This window comes from Salvelinus namaycush, chromosome 21, assembly GCF_016432855.1.
Source record: "Salvelinus namaycush isolate Seneca chromosome 21, SaNama_1.0, whole genome shotgun sequence".
NCBI lineage: Eukaryota > Metazoa > Chordata > Actinopteri > Salmoniformes > Salmonidae > Salvelinus > Salvelinus namaycush.
This window is the reverse complement of record NC_052327.1, coordinates 36535757-36563590: the sequence shown is the minus strand read 5'-3', so window position 1 is coordinate 36563590 and position 27834 is coordinate 36535757. Positions and strand designations below refer to the sequence as shown.

Genomic DNA, 27834 nt, shown 5'->3' with positions numbered 1-27834 from the left:
ATGATTTATTTACAGACGAAGACTAAAACACGAAGAACACTTGAAATGATTACAAAATAACAAAACGAAAACGTAGACAGACCTGAACTCAGAGAACTTACATGAAACACGAAGAACGCACGAACAGGTACAGGCTACAACAAAACGAACGAACGAACAAACCGAAACAGTCCCGTGTGGTGCGCAGACACAGACACGGAAGACAACCACCCACAACAATCAATGTGAAAACACCTACCTTAATATGGCTCTCAATCAGAGGAAATGAAAACCACCTGCCTCTAATTGAGAACCATATCAGGTCACCCTTTAACAAACATAGAAACACATAACATAGACTACCCACCCAAACTCACGCCCTGACCGTCAAACACATACAAAATAACAGAAAACCGGTCAGGAACGTGACAGTTAGAGGAAACATGGGGAAGTAATGCTGCCAATTTAGAAGAAAAAGCCATTCAAACGTTTAGATTTTCACACTTGCTCTACATCAATCCTTGGGAATCATATTGAATATTTAGAAAAGGAATAATTTCACCAAATTGCCAACATGGATTCTCTGAACATTATTTCACCAAGTTCCCAGATTAGCCAAACCAAAAATTGTTGTATAATAAAGTTAACCTTCACATTGATCAGCTACAGTGCTGTTCTTTGTTTATGCCCATTTAGCATCATTTTCTCTAGTAGCCTACAATTAGGAAAAATGTAAAACACATAAAGGCTTAGGTAAAAAATAATATATAGACCTAGGCCTATATAGTTCAAATGGCGCCGGAAGAAATGGCAGCAGTTTTACGGGCACCCAACCAATTGTGCTATTATGTGTTTTTTTCTTGCGTTATTCGTAACTTATTTTGTACATAATGTTTCTGCAACCATATCTTACGGCAAAAAAGAGCTTCTGGATATCATGACAACGATCACTCACCTCGGACTAGACAAAGACTTTTTCTACAACAAGCAGAACACACAGGACGTTCTCCAAACACCCGACAGGGCCCACATCCCTGTTATTTGCAAGAGGAAGCGATGCAGGTACAGAGACGCAGGTACAGGGGACAAAGAGCCGATGGCTTGTGAGGACCCGCAGAAGGCGAGTGGGAAAGCTGCCGTTACCGTCAATACTACTCGCCAACGTGCAATCATTGGACAATAAATTAGACGAGGTACGACCACGACTATTACCTACCAACGGGACATCAAAAACTGTAATATCCTATGTTTCACGAAATTGTGGCTGAATGATGACATGGATAATCAGCTAGCGGGATATACGCTGCACCAGCAAGATAGAACAGCACACTCCGGTAAGACAAGGGGGGGCGGTCTGTGCATATTTGTAAACAACAGCTGGTGCACGAAATCTAAGGCAGTCTCTAGATTTTGCTCACCTGAAGTAGAGTATATTGTGATAAACTGCAGGCCACACTACTTGCCTAGAGAGTTTTCAGCTATACTTTTCGTGGCTGTTTATTTACCACCACAGACAGAAGCTGGCACTAAGACAATAATTCGATAGCGGTATAAAGAAATAGGGAAATAGGAAACCACTCACCCAGAGGCGGCGCTCCTAGTGGCCGGAGACTTTAATGCAGGGAAACTTAAATCAGAACTACCAAATTTCTATCAACATGTTAAATGTGCAACCAGAGGGAAATAAATTCTATATCACCTGTACTCCACACACAGAGACGCGTACAAAGCTATCCCTCGCCCTACATTTGGTAAATCCGACCACAATTCTACCCTCCTGATTCCTGCTTACAAGCAAAAATTAAAGCAGGAAGCACCAGTGACTCGGTCTATAAAAAAGTGGTCAGATGAAGCAGATGCTAAACTACAGGACTGTTTTGCTATCATAGACTGGAACATGTTCCGGGATTCTTCCGATGGCATTGAGGAGTACACCCCATCAGTCACTGGATTTATCAATAAGTGCATCGAGGAGGACGTCGTCCCCACAGTGGCTGTACGTACATACCCCAACCAGAAGCCATGGATTACAGGCAACATTCGCACTAAGCTAAAGGGTAGAGCTGCCGCTTTCAAGGTGCGGGACTCTAACCCGGAAGCTTACAAGAAATCCTGCTATGCCCTGCGACGAACCATCAAACAGGCAAAGCGTCAATACAGGGCTAAGATTGAATCATACTACACCGGCTCCGACGCTCATCTTATGTGGCAGGGCTTGCAAACTATTACAGACTACAAACGGAAGCACAGCCGCGAGCTGCCCTGTGACACGAGCCTACCAGACGAGCTAAATCACTTCTATGCACGCGTCGAGACAAGCAACACTGAGGCATGCATGAGAGCATCAGCAGTTCCGGACGACTGTGTGATCACACTGTGTGATCATGCGGGGCCAGATGGATTACCAGGACGTGTGCTCCGGGCATGTGCTGACCAACTGGCAGGTGTTTTCACTGACATTTTCAACATGTCCCTGATTGAGTCTGTAATACCAACATGTTTCAAGCAGACCACCATAGTCCCTGTGCCCAAGAACACAAAGGCAACCTGCCTAAATGACTACAGACCCGTAGCACTCACGTCCGTAGTCATGAAGTGCTTTGAAAGGCTGGTAATCGCTCACATCAACACCATTATCCCAGAAACCCTAGACCCACTCCAATTTGCATACCGCCCAAACAGATGATGCAATCTCTATTGCACTCCACACTGCCCTTTCCCACCTGGACAAAAGGAACACTTATGTGAGAATGCTATTAATTGACTTCAACACCATAGTACCCTCAAAGCTCATCACTAAGTTAAGGATCCAGGGACTAAACACCTCCCTCTGCAACTGGATCCTGGACTTCCTGACGGGCCGCCCCCAGGTGGTGAGGGTAGGTAGCAACACATCTGCCACACTGATCCTCAACACTGGATCTCCCCAGGGGTGCCTGCTCAGTCCCCTCCTGTACTCCCTGTTCACCCACGACTGCATGGCCAGGCACGACTCCAACACCATCATTAAGTTTGCAGACGACACAACAGTGGTAGGCCTGATCACCGAAAACGACGAGACAGCCTATAGGGAGGAGGTGAGAGACCTGGCCATGTGGTGCCAGAATAACAACCTATCCCTCAACGTAACCAAGACTAAGGAGATGATTGTGGACTACAGGAAAAGGAGGACCGAGCATGCCCCCATTCTCATCGACGGGGCTGCAGTGGAGCAGGTTGAGAGCTTCAAGTTCCTTGGTGTCCACATCAAAACAAACTAGAATGGTTCAAAGCACACCAAGACAGTCGTGAAGAGGGCACGACAAAGCCTATTCCCCCTCAGGAAACTAAAAAGATTTGGCATTGTTCCTAAGATCCTCAAAAGGTTCTACAGCTGCAACATCGAGAGCATCCTGACTGGTTGCATCACTGCCTGGTACGGCAATTGCTCGGCCTCCAACCGCAAGGCACTACAGAGGGTAGTGCGTACGGCCCAGTACATCACTGGGGCTAAGCTGCCTGCCATCCAGGACCTCTACACCAGGCGGTGTCAGAGTAAGGCCCTAAAAATTGTCAAAGACCCCAGCCACCCCAGTCATAGACTGTTCTCTCTACCACCGCATGGCAAGCGGTACCGGAGTGCCAAGTCTAGGACAAAAAGTATTCTCAACAGTTTTTTCCCCCAAGCCATAAGACTCCTGAACAGGTAATCAAATGGCTACCCAGACTATTTGCATTGTTTGCCGCCCCCCCCCAACCCCTCTTTTATGTTGCTGCTACTCTCTGTTTATCATATATGCATAGTCACTTTAACTATACATTCATGTAAATACTACTTCAATACCAGTGCTCCCGCACATTGGCTAACCGGGCTATCTGCATTGTGTCCCGCCACCCGCCACCCGCCACCCACCACCCGCCAACCCCTCTTTTACGCTACTGCTACTCTCTGTTCATCATATATGCATAGTCACTTTAACCATTTCTACATGTACATACTACCTCAATCAGCCTGACTAACCTGTGTCTGTATGTAGCCTCGCTACTTTTATAGCCTCGCTACTGTATATATTTTATGTATGTATTTTAACTGACAGTATTTAATTTAACTAACAGTATGTAATTTAACTGACAGTATGCTGTTTAACTGACAGTATGTAGTTTAACTGACAGTATGTAGTTTAACTGACAGTATGTGATTTAACTGACAGTATGTGATTTAACTGACAGTATGTGGTTTAACTGACAGTATGTAGTTTAACTGACAGTATGTAGTTTAACTGACAGTATGTAGTTTAACTGACAGTATGTAGTTTAACCGACAGTATGTAGTTTAACCGACAGTATGTAGTATAACCGACAGTATGTAGTTTAACTGACAGTATGCTGTTTAACTGACAGTATGTAGTTTAACTAACAGTATGTAGTTTAACTGACAGTATGTAGTTTAACTGACAGTATGTAGTTTAACTGACGTTATGTAGTTTAACTGACAGTATGCTGTTTAACTGACAGTATGTAGTTTAACTGACAGTATGCTGTTTAACTGACGTTGTGTAGTTTAACTGACAGTATGTAGTTTAACTGACAGTATGTAGTTTAACTGACAGTATGTAGTTTAACTGACAGTATGTAGTTTAACTGACAGTATGTAGTTTAACTGACAGTATGTAGTTTTACCGACAGTATGTAGTTTAACCGACAGTATGTAGTATAACTGACAGTATGTAGTTTAACTGACAGTATGTAGTTTAACTGACATTATGTATTTTAACTGACATTATGTAGTTTAACTGAGAGTATGTAGTTTAGCCGACAGTATGTAGTTTAACTGACAGTATGTAGTATAACTGACAGTATGCTGTTTAACTGACAGTATGTAGTTTAACTGACAGTATGTAGTTTAACTGACAGTATGTAGTTTAACTGACAGTATGAGGTTTAACTGACAGTATGTAGTTTAACTGACAGTATGTAGTTTAACTGACAGTATGCTGTTTAACTGACAGTATGTAGTTTAACTGACAGTATGCTGTTTAACTGACAGTATGTAGTTTAACTGACAGTATGCTGTTTAACTGACAGTATGTAGTTTAACTGACAGTATGTAGTTTAACTGACAGTATGTAGTTTAACCGACAGTATGTAGTATAACTGACAGTATGTAGTTTAACTGACAGTATGCTGTTTAACTGACAGTATGTAGTTTAACTAACAGTATGTAGTTTAACTGACAGTATGTAGTTTAACTAACAGTATGTAGTTTAACTGACAGTATGTAGTTTAACTGACAGTATGTAGTTTAAATGACAGTATGTAGTTTAACTGACAGTATGTAGTTTAACTGACAGTATGTAGTTTAAATGACAGTATGTAGTTTAACTGACAGTATGTAGTTTAACTGACAGTATGTAGTTTAACTGACGTTATGTAGTTTAACTGACAGTATGCTGTTTAACTGACAGTATGTAGTTTAACTGACAGTATGCTGTTTAACTGACAGTATGTAGTTTAACTGACAGTATGCTGTTTAACTGACAGTATGTAATTTAACTGACAGTATGCTGTTTAACTGACGTTATGTAGTTTAACTGACAGTATGTAGTTTAACTGACAGTATGTAGTTTAACTGACAGTATGTAGTTTAACTGACAGTATGCTGTTTAACTGACGTTATGTATTTTAACTGACAGTATGTAGTTTAACTGACAGTATGTAGTTTAGCCGACAGTATGTAGTTTAACTGACAGTATGTAGTTTAACTAACAGTATGTAGTTTAACTGACAGTATGTAGTTTAACTAACAGTATGTAGTTTAACTGACAGTATGTAGTTTAACCGACAGTATGTAGTATAACTGACAGTATGTAGTTTAACTGACAGTATGTAGTTTAACTGACATTATGTATTTTAACTGACATTATGTAGTTTAGCCGACAGTATGTAGTTTAACTGACAGTATGTAGTATAACTGACAGTATGCTGTTTAACTGACAGTATGTAGTTTAACTGACAGTATGTAGTTTAACTGACAGTATGTAGTTTAACTGACAGTATGCTGTTTAACTGACAGTATGTAGTTTAACTGACAGTATGTAGTTTAACTGACAGTATGTAGTTTAACTGACAGTATGCTGTTTAACTGACAGTATGTAGTTTAACTGACAGTATGCTGTTTAACTGACAGTATGTAGTTTAACTGACAGTATGCTGTTTAACTGACAGTATGTAGTTTAACTGACAGTATGTAGTTTAACTGACAGTATGCTGTTTAACTGACGTTATGTAGTTTAACTGACAGTATGCTGTTTAACTGACAGTATGTAGTTTAACTGACAGTATGTAGTTTAACTGACAGTATGTAGTTTAACTGACAGTATGTAGTTTAACTGACAGTATGCTGTTTAACTGACAGTATGTAGTTTAACTGACAGTATGTAGTTTAACTAACAGTATGTAGTTTAACTGACAGTATGTAGTTTAATTGACGTTATGTATTTTAACTGACAGTATGTAGTTTAACTGACAGTATGTAGTTTAACCGACAGTATGTAGTTTAACTTACAGTATGTAGTTTAACTAACAGTATGTAGTTTAACTGACAGTATGTAGTTTAACCGACAGTATGTAGTTTAACTAACAGTATGTAGTTTAACTGACAGTATGTAGTTTAACCGACAGTATGTAGTTTAACCGACAGTATGTAGTATAACTGACAGTATGTAGTTTAACTAACAGTATGTAGTTTAACTGACAGTATGTAGTTTAACCGACAGTATGTAGTTTAACTAACAGTATGTAGTTTAACTGACAGTATGTAGTTTAACCGACAGTATGTAGTTTAACCGACAGTATGTAGTATAACTGACAGTATGTAGTTTAACTGACAGTATGTAGTTTAACTGACATTATGTATTTTAACTGACATTATGTAGTTTAACTGACAGTATGTAGTTTAGCCGACAGTATGTAGTTTAACTGACAGTATGTAGTATAACTGACAGTATGCTGTTTAACTGACAGTATGTAGTTTAACTGACAGTATGTAGTTTAACTGACAGTATGTAGTTTAACTGACAGTATGTAGTTTAACTGACAGTATGTAGTTTAACTGACAGTATGCTGTTTAACTGACAGTATGTAGTTTAACTGACAGTATGCTGTTTAACTGACAGTATGTATTTTAACTGACAGTATGTAGTTTAACTGACAGTATGTAGTTTAACCGACAGTATGTAGTTTAACTTACAGTATGTAGTTTAACTAACAGTATGTAGTTTAACTGACAGTATGTAGTTTAACCGACAGTATGTAGTTTAACTAACAGTATGTAGTTTAACTGACAGTATGTAGTTTAACTGACAGTATGTAGTTTAACCGACAGTATGTAGTATAACTGACAGTATGTAGTTTAACTAACAGTATGTAGTTTAACTGACAGTATGTAGTTTAACCGACAGTATGTAGTTTAACTAACAGTATGTAGTTTAACTGACAGTATGTAGTTTAACCGACAGTATGTAGTTTAACCGACAGTATGTAGTATAACTGACAGTATGTAGTTTAACTGACAGTATGTAGTTTAACTGACATTATGTATTTTAACTGACATTATGTAGTTTAACTGACAGTATGTAGTTTAGCCGACAGTATGTAGTTTAACTGACAGTATGTAGTATAACTGACAGTATGCTGTTTAACTGACAGTATGTAGTTTAACTGACAGTATGTAGTTTAACTGACAGTATGTAGTTTAACTGACAGTATGTAGTTTAACTGACAGTATGTAGTTTAACTGACAGTATGCTGTTTAACTGACAGTATGTAGTTTAACTGACAGTATGCTGTTTAACTGACAGTATGTAGTTTAACTGACAGTATGCTGTTTAACTGACAGTATGTAGTTTAACTGACAGTATGTAGTTTAACTGACAGTATGCTGTTTAACTGACGTTATGTAGTTTAACTGACAGTATGCTGTTTAACTGACAGTATGTAGTTTAACTGACAGTATGTAGTTTAACTGACAGTATGTAGTTTAACTGACAGTATGCTGTTTAACTGACAGTATGTAGTTTAACTGACAGTATGTAGTTTAGCCTACAGTATGTCTCTCCACACTTCTCAAGGAATGTGTTAAACAGCGATATTCAACTGGGGGTCTGCAGGGGGTCAACAGGGGGTCTGCAGGGGGTCAACCGGGGGTCTGCAGGGGGTCAACTGGTGATCTGCAGCGGTGTGCGGGAAAAAATAAGAAAATACATTATTTTATTTTATTTATTTTATTATTTCAATGTTTTCATGAATATCACTAACAGCAACAGAATAAACTAAATTGTATTACATACCTAGAGTAGAAAATAGGATAATATTTTCTCTCTAATGATGTCAACTTTATTTATTAACTTCTAATATTGAGCTAGTTACACTCACTGGAGCTAATTACACTCACTGGAGCTAATTACACTCACTGGAGCTAGTTACACTCACTGGAGCTAATTACACTCACTGGAACTAATTACACTCACTGGAGCTAATTACACTCACTAGAGCTAGTTACACTCACTGAAACTAATTACACTCACTGGAGCTAATTACACTCACTGGAGCTAGTTACACTCACTGGAGCTAATTACAGTCACTGGAGCTAATTACACTCACTAGAGCTAGTTACACTCACTGGAACTAGTTACACTCACTGGAACTAGTTACACTCACTGGAGCTAGTTACACTCACTGGAGCTGATTACACTCACTGGAGCTAATTACACTCACTGGAGCTAATTACACTCACTGGAGCTAGTTACACCCACTGGAGCTAATTACACTCACTGGAGCGAATTACACTCACTAGAGCTAATTACACTCACTGGAGCTAATTACACTCACTGGAGCTAATTACACTCACTGGGGCTAATTACACTCACTGGTGCTAATTACACTCACTAGTGCAAATTACACTCACTAGAGCTAATTACAGTCACTGGAGCTAATTACACTCACTGGAGCTAGTTACTGTCACTGGAGCTAATTACACTCACTGGAACTAATTACACTCACTGGAGCTAGTTACACTCACTGGAACTAGTTACACTCACTGGCGCTAGTTACACTCACTGGAGCTAATTACAGTCACTGGAGCTAATTACACTCACTGGAGCTAATTACACCCACTGGAGCTAATTACACTAACTGGAGCTAATTATACTCACTGGAGCTAGTTACACTCACTGGAGCTAGTTATACTCACTGGCGCTAGTTACACTCACTGGAGCTAATTACACTCACTGGAGTTAATTACACTTACTAGCGCTAATTACACTCACTGGAGTTAATTACACTCACTAGAGCTAATTACACTCACTAGAGATAATTACAATCACTGGAGCTAATTACACTCACTGGAGCTAATTACACTTATTAAAGCTAATTACACTCACTGAAGTATCTGACATAGGCGTAGAAAAAGCACCTGTGAATAGTTGACCAGTGTGGCAAGTGCCGCTGGCTGCTGGTAAGCTTTCCTGAATTGGACATACATTTTTGCCAACACATGGCTAACCTTTGTTTAACCAGCTTAACTGCTGCTTTTAGTGAAAATGTGTTTGGAGTTACCTTTCTAGCTAATAGGATATATAAGAGTTTACACTTCCTCTTCCAATTATAATGTGGGGAGGTCAAAATTATTAAAAACTATGTACCAAATCTATTCATTTGAAAATGTTGATTACTTCTCTTTGCCATTATCATTCACCTGATTGTAAAACAACATGTGTAAAAAAGTTTTTTTGCTAATGTATTATGGGGTCCCTGGGTTGCCGATTTGCCTAGGAGGGTTAAAGACCCATGGTGTAAAATATGTATTGTAGATTTGTCTTTACATATTTATTTTTGTTGTGGTTGTGCTTGTGTGTGTGTGTGTGTGTGTGTGTGTGTGTGTGTGTGTGTGTGTGTGTGTGTGTGTGTGTGTGTGTGTGTGTGTGTGTGTGTGTGTGTGTGTGTGTGTGTGTGTGTGTGTGTGTGTGTGTGTGTGAGTGTGTTCTGTGTACATATACATGTTACTGCGTGTGTCTTCTCTTCATACATTCATGTGTATGTGTGTTGCAGAGTCTTGGCCTGGCACACTTTGTGTGGATCACCCCTCTGCAGTGCATCCTGTGTGTGGGGTTGATCTGGGAGCTGATCGAGGTGAATGGTTTCTGTGCCTTGGCTGCCCTCACCCTGCTGGGCATCATACAGGCCTGCCTCTCTCAGAAGATGGGGCCTCACAGGTGGGTACTGGACTGTACAGGGGTTCACACACACACACACACACACACACACAACACACACACACACACACACACACACACACACACACACACACACACACACACACACACACACACACACACACACACACACACACACACACACACACACACACACACACTGTGCCCTCTAGATGGGTCGGACAGGTAGCTCTGATCTCCGCCACTGATCTCATCTTACCCACATAGAACAGAACGGCATGAACAGAACAGGTCTGTGAGAAATGTCAACAAAGTGGGAAACACTGCCTATTCAGACGGGCACAACTTTCACTGTTCCACACAAAACTCTTTGATCCAGAAATACATCTTGTTAATTAACATCCAAACCTGTTAAGTCTTGATGTTTATGTTCTCAGCCATCTCTCTGAAGTTGAAAAGTCTCATTAATTGTATCAATATGGTGTGTGTGTCTTATTCTGTGTGTGTGTGTGTCTTATTCATTTTTTATTTTATTTTAATTTTATATTTTTTTTGAACACACACAAGAATGGTGTATAGGTATAAAAGACAGGTATACAATTCTTATCTAAACATAAAAGAGCAGACAGAAACAAAAAGACCCAGAGTTCTGGGTACAAAACAAATATTACAAAACAAGACATACGGAACAAGGACAGGTAGAAAGAAAGAGGGTAGATGTCACCCCCCCACTTCTTCCCCCCCTTTATCCCTCCCCCACTTCTTCCTGTGTGTCTTATTCTGTGTGTGTGTGTGTGTGTGTGTGTGTGTGTGTGTGTGTGTGTGTGTGTGTGTGTGTGTGTGTGTGTGTGTGTGTGTGTGTGTGTGTGTGCGTACGTGAGTCTAATATGTTTGTTTGTGTGTGTGTGTCTGTCTGTGTGTGTGTGTCTGTCTGTGTGTGTGGGGGGGGGGGTCCTATGATCAGGCAGAAAAGAGCAGGGTTAATCAGCAGGCGTCTGGCTCTGACCTCAGAGATCGTAGAGAACATCCACTCAGTGAAGGCCTACGGCTGGGAGGAGGTGATGGAGACCATCATCAAGAACATCAGACAGTAAGACACACAAAACACTCCATGACCTATCTATAACCTAATACTGTACATAAACAGAGACAAGTGATCTTACAAGCATTAACCACTGGGTGGTTCCAGCCCTGAATACTGATTGGCTGACAGCCATTGTATATCAGACCGTATACCATGGGTATGACAAAACATTTATTTTTACTGCTGTAATTACGTTGGTGACCCGTTTATAATAGCAATAAGGCACCTCAGGGGTTTGTGGTATATGGCCAATATACCTCGGCTAATGGCTGTATCCAGGCACTCCGCGATGCGTCTTGCCTAAGAACAGCCCTTAGCCGTGGTATATTGGCCATATACCACACCCCCCCGTGCCTTATTGCTTAAATGTTCAAGGCAACAATCCCAGAGCTATAGGGAAAGTGGTCATGCTTTGACTCTGTTGTAATACTCTGACGTGACAAGTCATGTTAGCAACAATAACCCATCCATCTAAGATCTTCTTGGAACTAAAAACTGTTAGTTTAGATAGATGATCTTTGACTCTCATTAATGAGATTCCCATCAAGATAATTTCGCTTCAATTCCTTTAAATATGACTCAAAGCTCAAAGGAAGCATTAATTGCGCTCTATGATCATAACACATGACTTTCACAAACAAAGCCAATCAGAGCAACAATCCTGCAGTGTGTAGTCCAGTCAATCAATGGAGAGCTCCATCCTTGATGTGTTATGTTTTTTGGTTATACAGTCCTTGAGTAAATTGCCAATGTTCAATGTTTAATCCCTGTCTGATTTGGGAGAATGTGGGGCTAAATCCAGAATGACATTTCCCTGTGGCTGTTTGTCCACCCATTTATGCCGTCAAGTACGTGACAGGACATCTTGTAACCTTGTCTAGGCAGACTGTGACGTAAATATGGTCCCCCACCCCCCCACCTCTCCTCTCTCCCCCCTCCCAGGGATGAGATGACGCTGACGAGGAAGATTGGTTCTCTGCGGTACTTCTACAGCGCCTCCTACTTCTTCTCTGCCATCCTAGTCATTGTGTCAGCTATCGTGCCCCACGCCCTCAGCAAGGTACTTTCCCCACTGGTCTATATATATTTATTTAAAATCTAATTGACTTATGATGTTTTTGATGTTGTGAGTATTTGTTTTGTGTTTGTTTTGTTGACAAAGAATGACAAAATAGTTTCCCCTTGGGGATTAATAAAATACCTTTTCTTATCTGTTTTACTATAAAACACACACTTTTCACATACGTAGACACTGGTATTGTGCTGGATATAATGAATATGAGGTAAAACATCTGTGAAATACTTCTATTGGGGATGAATAAAGTACAATCTGAATGGGGTCTATCCAGGGCATCATCCTGAGAAGTATCTTCACCACTGCCTCTTACCTCATGGTGCTCCGTATGACCCTCACCAGACAGCTGCCCGGCTCCATACAGATGTGGTACGACACCCTGGCGCTGGTCACAAAGATAGAGGTGAGGCGGTTATGCATACTTGGGCATGGGAGGAAAAGACCGATGGGGGGTGGGAGAAGAATGGAGGGAGGACAGGGAGTGGGGAAAGGGATGGGGGGAGGACAGGGAGTGGGGAAAGGGATGGGGGGAGGACAGGGGGAAGGGAGAGGGATGGGGGGAGGACAGGGAGTGGGGAAAGGGATGGGGGGAGGACAGGGGGAAGGGAGAGGGATGGGGGGAGGACAGGGAGTTGGGAAAGGGATGGGGGGAGGACAGGGGGAAGGGAAAGGGATGGGGGGAGGACAGGGAGTGGAGAAAGGGATGGGGGGAGGACAGGGGGAAGGGAAAGGGATGGATGGGGTTTCAAAGTTCCATTCAGATGCGGTACAGTACGCTGGAACTTTGGGTCATCGTCGAAGTGGGAATTTAACTTTGGTAGAGTCTGATAGAGGGCTGGAATAGTTGGGAGTTGGGTTGGAGAAGCACATGTTGTAGTCATGTTGTAGTCTGTATATAATGTATATAATGTACATTTGCATGTGGAATGTACAGACTTGAGGAAGTGGAGGGGAAATGAGTGCTTGTTAACAGAGGTTGATGACAACTCTGTTTTTGTCATTGTCAACTCTTGTTTTGTCAGTGTCCCCGAAGGTAATGTCAGTGTCCCCGAAGGTTATGTCAGTGTCCCTGAAGGTTATGTCAGTGTCCCTGAAGGATATGTCAGTGTCCCTGAAGGTTATGGCATTGTCCCTGAAGGTTATGACACTGTCCCTGAAGGCTACAGTGCGGCAAAAAAGTATTTAGTCAGCCACCAATTGTGCAAGTTCTCCCACTTAAAAAGATGAGAGAGGCCTGTAATTTTCATCATAGGTACACTTCAACTATGACAGACAAAATGAGAAAAAGAAATCCAGAAAATCACATTGTAGGATTTTTTATGAATTTATTTGCAAATTATGGTGGAAAATAAGTATTTGGTCAATAACAAAAGTTTCTCAATACTTTGTTAAATACCCTTTGTTGGCAATGACAGAGGTCAAATGTTTTCTGTAAGTCTTCACAAGGTTTTCACACACTGTTGCTGGTATTTTGGCCCATTCCTCCATGCAGATCTCCTCTAGAGCAGTGATGTTTTGGGGCTGTTGCTGGGCAACACGGACTTTCAACTCCCTCCAAAGATTTTCTATGGGGTTGAGATCTGGAGACTGGCTAGGCCACTCCAGGACCTTGAAATGCTTCTTACGAAGCCACTCCTTCGTTGCCCGGGCGGTGTGTTTGGGATCATTGTCATGCTGAAAGACCCAGCCACGTTTCATCTTCAATGCCCTTGCTGATGGAAGGAGGTTTTCACTCAAAATCTCACGATACATGGCCCCATTCATTCTTTCCTTTACACGGATCAGTCGTCCTGGTCCCTTTGCAGAAAAACAGCCCCAAAGCATGATGTTTCCACCCCCATGCTTCACAGTAGGTATGGTGTTCTTTGGATGCAACTCAGCATTCTTTGTCCTCCAAACACGATGAGTTGAGTTTTTACCAAAAAGTTCTATTTTGGTTTCATCTGACCATATGACATTCTCCCAATCTTCTTCTGGATCATCCAAATGCTCTCTAGCAAACTTCAGACGGGCCTGGACATGTACTGGCTTAATTGGTGGCTGACTAAATACTTTTTTGCCCCACTGTATGTCAGCGTCCCTGAAGGTTATGGCACTGTCCCTGAAGGTTATGGCACTGTCCCTGAAGGTTATGGCACTGTCCCTGAAGTTTATGGCACTGTCCCTGAAGTTTATGTCAGTGTCCCTGAAGGTTATGTCAGTGTCCCTGAAGGTTATGTCAGTGTCCCCGACGGTTATGTCAGTGTCCCTGAAGGCTATGTCACTGTCCCTGGAGGTTATGGCACTGTCCCTGGAGGTTATGGCACTGTCCCTGGAGGTTATGGTACTGTCCCTGGAGGTTATGACACTGTCCCTGGAGGTTATGGCACTCTCCCTGAAGGCTATGGCACTGTCCCTGAAGGCTATGGCACTGTCCCTGAAGGCTATGGCACTGTCCCTGGAGGTTATGGCACTGTCCCTGGAGGTTATGGCACTGTCCCTGAAGGTTATGTCAGTGTCCCTGAAGGTTATGGCACTGTCCCTGAAGGCTATGGTACTGTCCCTGGAGGTTACGGCACTGTCCCTGGAGGTTATGGCATTGTCCCTGAAGGTTATGTCAGTGTCCCTGAAGGTTATGGCACTGTCCCTGAAGGCTATGGTACTGTCCCTGGAGGTTATGGTACTGTCCCTGGAGGTTATGGCACTGTCCCTGGAGGTTATGGCACTGCCCCTGAAGGCTATGGCTCTGTCCCTGAAGGCTATGGCACTGTCCCTGAAGGTTATGTCAGTGTCCCTGAAGGTTATGGCACTGTCCCTGAAGGTTATGGCATTGTCCCTGAAGGTTATGGCTCTGTCCCTGAAGGTTATGGCACTGTCCCTGAAGGTTATGTCAGTGTCCCTGAAGGTTATGGCACTGTCCCTGAAGGCTATGGCTCTGTCCCTGAAGGTTATGGCACTGTCCCTGAAGGTTATGTCAGTGTCCCTGAAGGTTATGGCACTGTCCCTGAAGGTTATGTCAGTGTCCCTGAAGGTTATGTCACTGTCCCTGAAGGTTATGTCAGTGTCCCCTGATGGTTATGTCAGTGTCCCTGAAGGTTATGTCAGTGTCCCTGAAGGTTATGTCACTGTCCCTGAAGGTTATGTCAGTGTCCCTGAAGGCTATGGTACTGTCCCTGAAGGATGTGTCAGTGTCCCTGAAGGTTATGTCACTGTCCCTGAAGGTTATGTCAGTGTCCCTGAAGGTTATGGCACTGTCCCTGAAGGTTATGGCACTGTCCCTGAAGGCTATGGTACTGTCCCTGGAGGTTACGGCACTGTCCCTGGAGGTTATGGCACTGTCCCTGAAGGTTATGTCAGTGTCCCTGAAGGTTATGGCACTGTCCCTGAAGGTTATGTCAGTGTCCCCTGATGGTTATGTCAGTGTCCCTGAAGGTTATGTCAGTGTCCCTGAAGGTTATGTCACTGTCCCTGAAGGTTATGTCAGTGTCCCCTGATGGTTATGTCAGTGTCCCTGAAGGTTATGTCAGTGTCCCCTGATGGTTATGTCAGTGTCCCTGAAGGTTATGTCAGTGTCCCTGAAGGTTATGTCAGTGTCCCTGAAGGCTATGGTACTGTCCCTGAAGGATGTGTCAGTGTCCCTGAAGGTTATGTCACTGTCCCTGAAGGTTATGTCAGTGTCCCCGACAGTTATGTCAGTTTTGGTGATTTTTTTGTCAGTATCTGAAGAATCTGTATCTGTATCTGAAGACTCATAGGAATTGGCACAAACACACGGATCAGTGTTTCCCCTATATTCATTTAGCAGCGGCTATTTTATTTTTTATTTTTTTCCCTGAAGGCTATGGTACTGTCCCTGAAGGTTATGTCAGTGTCCCTGAAGGTTATGGCACTGTCCCTGAAGGTTATGGCACTGTCCCTGAAGGGTATGGCACTGTCCCTGAAGGTTATGTCAGTGTCCCTGAAGGTTATGTCAGAGTCCCCTGAAGGTTATGTCAGTGTCCCTGAAGGCTATGGCACTGTCCCTGAAGGTTATGTCAGTGTCCCTGAAGGCTATGGTACTGTCCCTGAAGGTTGTGTCAGTGTCCCTGAAGGTTATGTCACTGTCCCTGAAGGTTATGTCAGTGTCCCCGACAGTTATGTCAGTTTCGGTGATTGTTTTGTCAGTATCTGAAGAATCTGTATCTGTATCTGAAGACTCATAGGAATTGGCACAAACACACGGATCAGTGTTTCCCCTATATTCATTTAGCAGCGGCTATTTAATATTTAATTTTTTTCATCATTTTTGGGATGGTAAAGTGTTTACAGTGTAAACTTAAACAACTAAACCAGATATAAAGTATTTAGAGATAATGGAGCTATATATTTTTAAATAAGATTTTTGAATAACAATCACCAAAATAATAACTAGACAGTCAAGGAGAATCAAAAATGGCAAAAATGTCATGGCATGGGGCCCTCATTGATTTTGGTATTATGTTTGAGTCACTCATGTAGCATAGAACACGGCATAAGCCATGGTAAAATGTGTAGAATTGCAGGAAATTAACTTTAAACAGCAACATTTTGTCTCTGTCGCCAAGAGGAGGTCCTTTAAAAATGTTGGTTGGAGACTGCACAACTGGCCACGCCCACTACCACGCTAACTTTGCCACTGCAAGAATCCTAGGTGAAACACTGCAGACGCGTACACACACAGGCAACCACACACGCACGGAGGCATTCAATCACACGCACAAAGAGGAAGTAGAAGCTACCTGTTTGAGGTAATGGAGTCATCTTTCCAGTCCAACATCTGGAATCCAAAACACACACAGCCCCCCCCACACCAACTGCACCCCAAGACACATACATGCCCTTCATACTGCCTTGCCATAAGGCCCATCAAGAAATAGAGAGAGAGAGACAGACACATGTCGTCCTCGGCCAAAAAGGCCATATTAGGGTCACAGTACAGTTGTTGTTGTGTCATTCTTATCAGGGATTCCTCTCTATCTCCTGAACATGTTGTATATTCTGTCTGTGAGCCAGTACTGCACAAGGCGTAGGACAACACGTTGTCTATTCTGTATTTGAGCCACTACTGTTTGTTCTCCACTGTGAATGTGTGTGTGTGTGCGTGTGCGTGTGTGTGTGTGTGTGTGTGTGTGTGTGTGTGTGTGTGTGTGTGTGTGTGTGTGTGTGTGTGTGTGTGTGTGTGTGTGTGTGTGTGTGCGCGTGCGTATTGAGCTGACTTGTTGTTGCCAAGATAATATTCTTGTCTGTTTCAATTTGTAATATTACTAGTGGTTTTAACTCTTGTTTTGTCTGTCCTGTAGGAATACCTCTGTAAAGAGGAGTACAAAGTATTAGAGTACAACCTGACCACCACTGAGGTAGAGCTGGTGAACGTGACCGCCTCCTGGGATGAGGTACGAGTGTGTGTGTGTATGCATTCTATTCTTCCTGATAATAATCCTACTATTGTGTAGGTAAAAGGCAATTCATCATCATGACCACAGAACAACGTTATCAGTTTGAAGTGTCGCAGGCAGTACATTTAACTTAATGGACACATGTTATGGCCATCCCAAGTAGGTAAAAAATGATTTGTGTTCAGATGCTTTGTGCACTAATTTAGATAACCAATACCAATGCTATGCTAGACGGTGGTAAACTATACCAAACCCATTCTATGCTGGGACAATCTGGTTAGGAATCCATTCATTTATCACATCCAGGATTCTATCCCAGCGTCTCCTCCTGTGAAAGTTGTTTTGGAAATAGGCCAGAGTTGTCAGACTGGTCTTTATTGTGGACTGCGTGTACGTCAGCTCATTTGAATATGAATGTGACGCAGTGTAAGCTATAGAAGTGACGGAAGCCCTTGGCATTAGAAGATCACTGACCCATAAAACGTCACCCAGCTCAATGATTTAACAAACCAACCAGGTTCACCGTTTCTCTCCTACAGAACTCTCACCAGTGATTTGATTTCTATGGAAATGTTGATGGATTAGGGGCCAATACTGACATTTGAGGCCTTTTTTCTTTGGGGCGCAAGAGTCTCCTATTTCTCAGTGATTCCAAGAAACTTGAAAATAAATGACCAAAAAATACTTTCTCGTCTTTCTAATTTTCCCAGCTGGATGGCTGAGACATTTCAGCATAAAGCCGTCATCAGAGCATGGTATCACTAGTCTGTTGTCCCCTTTATGCACAAATAGTATTTCTAATACAACCAGAGCTATACACACATGAGCTCACTCTTTCAGACAAGCTGGTCTGGTCATATTGTATGAGAGAAACTTACATTTGATGTAATGTAAAGCTATTTCTCACCCTCTCTCTACCTCTCCCCCCTCTCTCTCTCCCCCCTCCCTCTCTCTCTCTTTCTCATCCTACTCTCTCTCCCTCTCACCCTCCCTCACTCTCTCTCTATTTCTCCCCCAACTCTCTCCCCCTCTCCAGGGTATCGGGGCGTTGTTTGAGAAGATTAAGCAGGAGAACAAGTCTAACGGCCACCCTAACGGTGACGTAGGGCTGTTCTTCACCAACCTATATGTTACACCCGTCCTCAAGAACATCAGCCTGTATCTGGAGAAGGGACAGATGCTGGCCGTGGCTGGATCCACCGGCTCCGGAAAGGTACCACTACCACTCACTGTCTGTCAGGGAACACTGGGGTGGATGGAGGAGGTCTGGGCCTTTGTAGTTTACTTTATTGGGTTGATTTGATTTGACACGAACAATGTACATTAATCAACATTTCTGTAAATGTGCCAACTGCAGTCCCTGTAATTCTCATATCTCATTATGTCATAGGGTCTTCCATTCCAACGATTAGCCTACTATTGACATTTTCCACTGGAAACACAAAGAAGCAAGTGTTTCCGGTGGAAAATGTTAATCGTAGGCTAGTGGAAGACTCTGGATAAAAACTGGTTATAAATGCGTTTTTTGATAGCGACGGACACATTTTACCTGCCAACTGGTAAGTATTATTCCTAGAAATTATAGATCTGCTTTTGTTGACAGGCAAAAACAAATGGTGTGAAAACTGACACTTTAGGTTAGGGTTATTTTCCATTGTCAGGCACCAGAGAGATGCTCAACTAAGGGAGTCCACAAATATCAGCCCAATGTCCCAACAGACTCCTGAAGTTGCGTCTGGAAGCTAACACACACACTAATGTGTGTCTTCCATAGAGATTAAATGTAATTTTATCTGTGTCTGTTGTCTTTAATTCTGTGTCTCCCCCCAGAGTTCCCTGCTGATGATGATCCTGGGAGAGCTGGTCCCGTCAGAGGGGAAGATCAAACACAGTGGGCGGATCTCCTTCTCCCCCCAGACCTCCTGGATCATGCCCGGAACCATCCGTGACAACATCCTGTTTGGTCTGACCTACGACGAATTCCGCTACACCTCTGTCATTAAGGCATGTCAGCTGGAGGAGGTACGGTGGACTGAAATATGTAACCTTGTTGTTTGTGTGTTGTTTGTTAACTTGGTTAGAATTCCTTTGGTCTCAGGTCTGGTCTTTGATGTGGTTGTGTCAGATGTTTCTTACTTTTTCTGCTTTCCTTTCTGCTTTACTTTGTCTTTGCTTTGTTCTCGCTATTTTTTTCTTAACCTGAATAGTTTTCTTCTACTCTCTCAACCTCCCCCTGTTCTGTTGCTACTCTCAACCTCCCCGTGTTCTGTTGCTACTCTCTCAACCTCCCCCTGTTCTGTTGCTAACTCTCAACCTCCCCCTGTTCTGTTGTTACTCTCTCAATCTCCCCCTGTTCTGTTGTTACTCTCTCAACCTCCCCCTGTTCTGTTGTTACTCTCTCAACCTCGCCCTGTTCTGTTGTTACTCTCTCAACCTCCCCCTGTTCTGTTGCTACTCTCTCAACCTCGCCCTGTTCTGTTGTTACTCTCAACCTCCCCGTGTTCTGTTGCTACTCTCTCAACCTCCCCCTGTTCTGTTGTTACTCTCTCAACCTCCCCCTGTTCTGTTGCTACTCTCTCAACCTCCCCCTGTTCTGTTGCTAACTCTCAACCTCCCCCTGTTCTGTTGTTACTCTCTCAACCTCCCCGTGTTCTGTTGCTACTCTCTCAACCTCCCCCTGTTCTGTTGCTAACTCTCAACCTCCCCCTGTTCTGTTGCTACTCTCTCAATCTCCCCCTGTTCTGTTGCTACTCTCTCAATCTCCCCCTGTTCTGTTGCTACTCTCTCAACCTCCCCCTGTTCTGTTGCTAACTCTCAATCTCCCCCTGTTCTGTTGCTACTCTCTCAATCTCCCCCTGTTCTGTTGCTACTCTCTCAACCTCCCCCTGTTCTGTTGCTACTCTCTCAACCTCCTCCTGTTCTGTTGCTACTCTCTCAACCTCCCCCTGTTCTGTTGCTACTCTCTCAACCTCGCCCTGTTCTGTTGCTACTCTCTCAACCTCCCCCTGTTCTGTTGCTACTCTCTCAACCTCCCCCTGTTCTGTTGCTAACTCTCAACCTCCCCCTGTTCTGTTGCTACTCTCTCAACCTCCCCCTGTTCTGTTGCTAACTCTCAACCTCCCCCTGTTCTGTTGCTACTCTCTCAACCTCCTCCTGTTCTGTTGCTACTCTCTCAACCTCCTCCTGTTCTGTTGCTACTCTCTCAACCTCCCTCTGTTCTGTTGCTACTCTCTCAACCTCCCCCTGTTCTGTTGCTAACTCTCAACCTCGCCCTGTTCTGTTGCTACTCTCTCAATCTCCCCCTGTTCTGTTGCTACTCTCTCAACCTCCCCCTGTTCTGTTGCTACTCTCTCAACCTCCTCCTGTTCTGTTGCTACTCTCTCAACCTCCCCCTGTTCTGTTGCTACTCTCTCAACCTCGCCCTGTTCTGTTGCTACTCTCTCAACCTCCCCCTGTTCTGTTGCTACTCTCTCAACCTCCCCCTGTTCTGTTGCTAACTCTCAACCTCCCCCTGTTCTGTTGCTACTCTCTCAACCTCCCCCTGTTCTGTTGCTAACTCTCAACCTCCCCCTGTTCTGTTGCTACTCTCTCAACCTCCTCCTGTTCTGTTGCTACTCTCTCAACCTCCTCCTGTTCTGTTGCTACTCTCTCAACCTCCCTCTGTTCTGTTGCTACTCTCTCAACCTCCCCCTGTTCTGTTGCTAACTCTCAACCTCGCCCTGTTCTGTTGCTACTCTCTCAACCTCCTCCTGTTCTGTTGCTAACTCTCAACCTCCCCCTGTTCTGTTGCTAACTCTCAACCTTCCCCTGTTCTGTTGCTAACTCTCAACCTCATCCTGTTCTGTTGCTAACTCTCAACCTCCCCCTGTTCTGTTGCTAACTCTCAACCTCCCCCTGTTCTGTTGCTAACTCTCAATCTCCCCCTGTTCTGTTGCTACTCTCTCAACCTCCCCCTGTTCTGTTGCTACTCTCTCAACCTCCTCCTGTTCTGTTGCTAACTCTCAACCTCCCCCTGTTCTGTTGCTACTCTCTCAACCTCCCCCTGTTCTGTTGCTACTCTCTCATTCCCAACCCAATTCTCTCTCCTTCTCCCTTGACTCATATGTTCTACTTGACTGTCTACCCAGTAGCCTTTGTGAGGCGTTGATGTGTCATATTTCTCCAGTTTATGCACACACACACACACGCACGCACGCACATACACACACACACACACACACACACACAATGCCGTCCCATCCCTGTGTGGAGCCCCAGTGTTAAGTGGTGGGCAGTGTGTTCAAAGTGCTGCCTCAGCAGGGGGGCCGTGTCACTGGATTACTGTCCCAGACACTCCCGTTGCCATGGACACACCACATTATGTCATTGGGACGGAATATCAGCTTGCTTTTTTTCTTAACCTGAATAGTTTTCTTCTACTCTCTCAACCTCCCCCTGTTCTGTTGCTACTCTCAACCTCCCCGTGTTCTGTTGCTACTCTCTCAACCTCCCCCTGTTCTGTTGCTAACTCTCAACCTCCCCCTGTTCTGTTGTTACTCTCTCAATCTCCCCCTGTTCTGTTGTTACTCTCTCAACCTCCCCCTGTTCTGTTGTTACTCTCTCAACCTCGCCCTGTTCTGTTGTTACTCTCTCAACCTCCCCCTGTTCTGTTGCTACTCTCTCAACCTCGCCCTGTTCTGTTGTTACTCTCAACCTCCCCGTGTTCTGTTGCTACTCTCTCAACCTCCCCCTGTTCTGTTGTTACTCTCTCAACCTCCCCCTGTTCTGTTGCTACTCTCTCAACCTCGCCCTGTTCTGTTGTTACTCTCAACCTCCCCGTGTTCTGTTGCTACTCTCTCAACCTCCCCCTGTTCTGTTGCTAACTCTCAACCTCCCCCTGTTCTGTTGTTACTCTCTCAACCTCCCCGTGTTCTGTTGCTACTCTCTCAACCTCCCCCTGTTCTGTTGCTAATCTATTCCCTATAAAGTGCACTACTTTTGACCAGGCTACTGGTCAAAAGAAGGGCGCTATATAGGGAACAGGGTGCCATTTGGGACGAATGCAGTGGCTTTGTTCAGTGTGAGACACACAAGGTGCCTTTTTCCACTTGCTGGGTTTTAAGACCTGTTAAACAACATGTTAACTTAATTCCCAATGCCTTCCTTTTGGACAGCAGAAGTAGCATTTAAAAAGGTAGGCGGTTTTATGATGGTAGACTGTGTTCCATCACTGTATGACTCAATTCATTATGTACATGTTGGTGTACATGTGTTTCAGACGTTTGTGTTTGAAATAATCTAGTTAATAATGAATTTATCCTTAGTTGTGGTCGTTTTTCATACTCCTTTTATGTTTCAGTGTTTCTGGTTTGGTTTTTGTTGATGTGGTGCTATTAGACTTCTGAAATCAAACCATTGTGTCTTTCAGCTTGGGTACTTATACTGTAAATAGCTTTTTTAAATAGCTTTAAGGACATGTGATTTGATTACGCTGCAGCTGTATCCCAATGTGGAAAAGGAATTGGATTTGCAAAACTCAACAAATTGTACATTTTCAACAGGTTAATTTAAGAACATTTAGGGGACGTTAAATTGAGTCTTTGCCCAGTTTGTTGTCAACATTCTTTCAGGAGTCATAGATTTCTTTAGCTGCCATCTCAGTCTGTTATGTCTGCTAACACAGATGTAAACAATAAGGTATTGAACTTTTGATTTTGTTTTCCTCAACACATTTAGTAGGGCTATGATGTCTCTACTCCCCTACATTTAGTAGGGCTATGATGTCTCTACTCCCCTACATTTAGTAGGGCTATGATGTCCCTACTCCCCTACATTTAGTAGGGCTATGATGTCCCTACTCCCCTACATTTAGTAGGGCTATGATGTCCCTACTCCTCTACATTTAGTAGGGCTATGATGTCTCTACTCCCCTACATTTAGTAGGGCTATGATGTCTCTACTCCCCTACATTTAGTAGGACTATGATGTCCCTACTCCCCTACATTTAGTAGGGCGATGATGTCTCTACTCCCCTACATTTAGTAGGGCTATGATGTCTCTACTCCCCTACATTTAGTAGGGCTATGATGTCTCTACTCCCCTACATTTAGTAGGGCTATGATGTCTCTACTCCCCTACATTTAGTAGGGCTATGATGTCCCTACTCCCCTACATTTAGTAGGGCTATGATGTCCCTACTCCCCTACATTTAGTAGGGCTATGATGTCCCTACTCCCCTACATTTAGTAGGGCTATGATATCTCTACTCCCCTACATTTAGTAGGGCTATGATGTCTCTACTCCTCTACATTTAGTAGGGCTATGATGTATCTACTCCCCTACATTTAGTAGGGCTATGATGTATCTACTCCCCTACATTTAGTAGGGCTATGATGTATCTACTCCCCTACATTTAGTAGGGCTATGATGTCTCTACTCCCCTACATTTAGTAGGGCTATGATGTCTCTACTCCCCTACATTTAGTAGGGCTATGATGTCTCTACTCCCCTACATTTAGTAGGGCTATGATGTCCCTACTCCCCTACATTTAGTAGGGCTATGATGTCCCTACTCCCCTACATTTAGTAGGGCTATGATGTCCCTACTCCCCTACATTTAGTAGGGCTATGATGTATCTACTCCCCTACATTTAGTAGGGCTATGATGTCTCTACTCCCCTACATTTAGTAGGGCTATGATGTCTCTACTCCCCTACATTTAGTAGGGCTATGATATCCCTACTCCCCTACATTTAGTAGGGCTATGATGTCTCTACTCCCCTACATTTAGTAGGGCTATGATGTCTCTACTCCCCTACATTTAGTAGGACTATGATATCCCTACTCCCCTACATTTAGTAGGGCTATGATGTCCCTACTCCCCTACATTTAGTAGGGCTATGATGTCTCTACTCCCCTACATTTAGTAGGGCTATGATGTCTCTACTCCCCTACATTTAGTAGGGCTATGATGTCTCTACTCCCCTACATTTAGTAGGACTATGATGTCCCTACTCCCCTACATTTAGGAGGGCTATGATGTCCCTACTCCTCTACATTTAGTAGGGCTATGATGTCTCTACTCCCCTACATTTAGTAGGGCTATGATGTCTCTACTCCCCTACATTTAGTAGGGCTATGATGTCTCTACTCCCCTACATTTAGTAGGGCTATGATGTCCCTACTCCTCTACATTTAGTAGGGCTATGATGTCTCTACTCCCCTACATTTAGTAGGGATATGATGTCTCTACTCCCCTACATTTAGTAGGGCTATGATGTCCCTACTCCTCTACATTTAGTAGGGCTATGATGTCTCTACTCCCCTACATTTAGTAGGGCTATGATGTCTCTACTCCCCTACATTTAGTAGGACTATGATGTCCCTACTCCCCTACATTTAGTAGGGCTATGATGTCTCTACTCCCCTACATTTAGTAGGGCTATGATGTCTCTACTCCCCTACATTTAGTAGGGCTATGATGTCTCTACTCCCCTACATTTAGTAGGGCTATGATGTCCCTACTCCCCTACATTTAGTAGGGCTATGATGTCCCTACTCCCCTACATTTAGTAGGGCTATGATATCTCTACTCCCCTACATTTAGTAGGGCTATGATATCTCTACCCCCCTACATTTAGTAGGACTATGATGTCCCTACTCCCCTACATTTAGTAGGGCTATGATGTCTCTACTCCCCTACATTTAGTAGGGCTATGATGTCTCTACTCCCCTACATTTAGTAGGGCTATGATGTCTCTACACCCCTACATTTAGGAGGGCTATGATGTCTCTACTCCCCTACATTTAGTAGGGCTATGATGTCTCTATGCCCCTACATTTAGTAGGGCTATGATGTCTCTACTCCCCTACATTTAGTAGGGCTATGATGTCCCTACTCCCATAAATTTAGTAGAGCTATGATGTCTCTACTCCCCTACATTTAGTAGGGCTATGATGGCCCTACTCCCCTACATTTAGTAGGGCTATGCTGTATCTACTCCCCTACATTTAGTAGGGCTATGATGTCCCTACCCCCCTACATTTAGTAGGGCTATGGTGTCTCTACTCCCCTACATTTAGTAGGGCTATGATATCCCTACTCCCCTACATTTAGTAGGGCTATGATGTCCCTACTCCCCTACATTTAGTAGGGCTATGATGTCTCTACTCCCCTACATTTAGTAGGGCTATGATGTCTCTACTCCCCTACATTTAGTAGGGCTATGATGTCCCTACTCCCCTACATTTAGTAGGGCTATGATGTCCCTACTCCCCAACATTTAGTAGGGCTATGATGTCTCTACTCCCCTACATTTAGTAGGGCTATGATGTCCCTACTCCCATACATTTAGTAGGGCTATGATATCCCTACTCCCCTACATTTAGTAGGGCTATGATGTCTCTACTCCCCTACATGTAGTAGAGCTATGATGTCCCTACTCCCATACATTTACTAGGGCTATGATATCCCTACTCCCCTACATTTAGTAGGGCTATGATATCCCTACTCCCCTACATTTAGTAGGGCTATGATGTCCCTACTCCCCTACATTTAGTAGGGCTATGATGTCTCTACTCCCCTACATTTAGTAGGGCTATGATGTCTCTACTCCCCTACATTTAGTAGGGCTATGATGTCCCTACTCCCCTACATTTAGTAGGGCTATGATATCTCTACTCCCCTACATTTAGTAGGGCTATGATGTCTCTACTCCCCTACATTTAGTAGGGCTATGATGTCCCTACTCCCCTACATTTAGTAGGGCTATGATGTCCCTACTCCCCTACATTTAGTAGGGCTATGATATCTCTACTCCCCTACATTTAGTAGGGCTATGATATCTCTACCCCCCTACATTTAGTAGGACTATGATGTCCCTACTCCCCTACATTTAGTAGGGCTATGATGTCTCTACTCCCCTACATTTAGTAGGGCTATGATGTCTCTACTCCCCTACATTTAGTAGGGCTATGATATCCCTACTCCCCTACATTTAGTAGGGCTATGATGTCTCTACTCCCCTACATTTAGTAGGGCTATGATGTCTCTACTCCCCTACATTTAGTAGGACTATGATATCCCTACTCCCCTACATTTAGTAGGGCTATGATGTCCCTACTCCCCTACATTTAGTAGGGCTATGATGTCTCTACTCCCCTACATTTAGTAGGGCTATGATGTCTCTACTCCCCTACATTTAGTAGGGCTATGATGTCTCTACTCCCCTACATTTAGTAGGACTATGATGTCCCTACTCCCCTACATTTAGGAGGGCTATGATGTCCCTACTCCTCTACATTTAGTAGGGCTATGATGTCTCTACTCCCCTACATTTAGTAGGGCTATGATGTCTCTACTCCCCTACATTTAGTAGGGCTATGATGTCTCTACTCCCCTACATTTAGTAGGGCTATGATGTCCCTACTCCTCTACATTTAGTAGGGCTATGATGTCTCTACTCCCCTACATTTAGTAGGGATATGATGTCTCTACTCCCCTACATTTAGTAGGGCTATGATGTCCCTACTCCTCTACATTTAGTAGGGCTATGATGTCTCTACTCCCCTACATTTAGTAGGGCTATGATGTCTCTACTCCCCTACATTTAGTAGGACTATGATGTCCCTACTCCCCTACATTTAGTAGGGCTATGATGTCTCTACTCCCCTACATTTAGTAGGGCTATGATGTCTCTACTCCCCTACATTTAGTAGGGCTATGATGTCTCTACTCCCCTACATTTAGTAGGGCTATGATGTCCCTACTCCCCTACATTTAGTAGGGCTATGATGTCCCTACTCCCCTACATTTAGTAGGGCTATGATATCTCTACTCCCCTACATTTAGTAGGGCTATGATATCTCTACCCCCCTACATTTAGTAGGACTATGATGTCCCTACTCCCCTACATTTAGTAGGGCTATGATGTCTCTACTCCCCTACATTTAGTAGGGCTATGATGTCTCTACTCCCCTACATTTAGTAGGGCTATGATGTCTCTACACCCCTACATTTAGGAGGGCTATGATGTCTCTACTCCCCTACATTTAGTAGGGCTATGATGTCTCTATGCCCCTACATTTAGTAGGGCTATGATGTCTCTACTCCCC

The 27834-nt window shown here is 43.5% G+C and overlaps 1 protein-coding gene across 2 annotated transcripts in view; it reads left to right on the top strand.

Moving 5' to 3' along the window:
* LOC120066717 (cystic fibrosis transmembrane conductance regulator-like) overlaps window positions 1-27834 on the top strand; it is a 74590-nt gene that overhangs the window by 9970 nt on the left and 36786 nt on the right. For both annotated transcript variants that reach the window (XM_039018177.1, XM_039018179.1), the window contains exons 6-12: window positions 10066-10229; window positions 11155-11280; window positions 12217-12334; window positions 12624-12752; window positions 17647-17739; window positions 18779-18955; window positions 19573-19764. In XM_039018177.1, the coding sequence (XP_038874105.1) occupies window positions 10066-10229; window positions 11155-11280; window positions 12217-12334; window positions 12624-12752; window positions 17647-17739; window positions 18779-18955; window positions 19573-19764 (999 nt within the window). The remainder of the gene's footprint in view (window positions 1-10065; window positions 10230-11154; window positions 11281-12216; window positions 12335-12623; window positions 12753-17646; window positions 17740-18778; window positions 18956-19572; window positions 19765-27834) is intronic.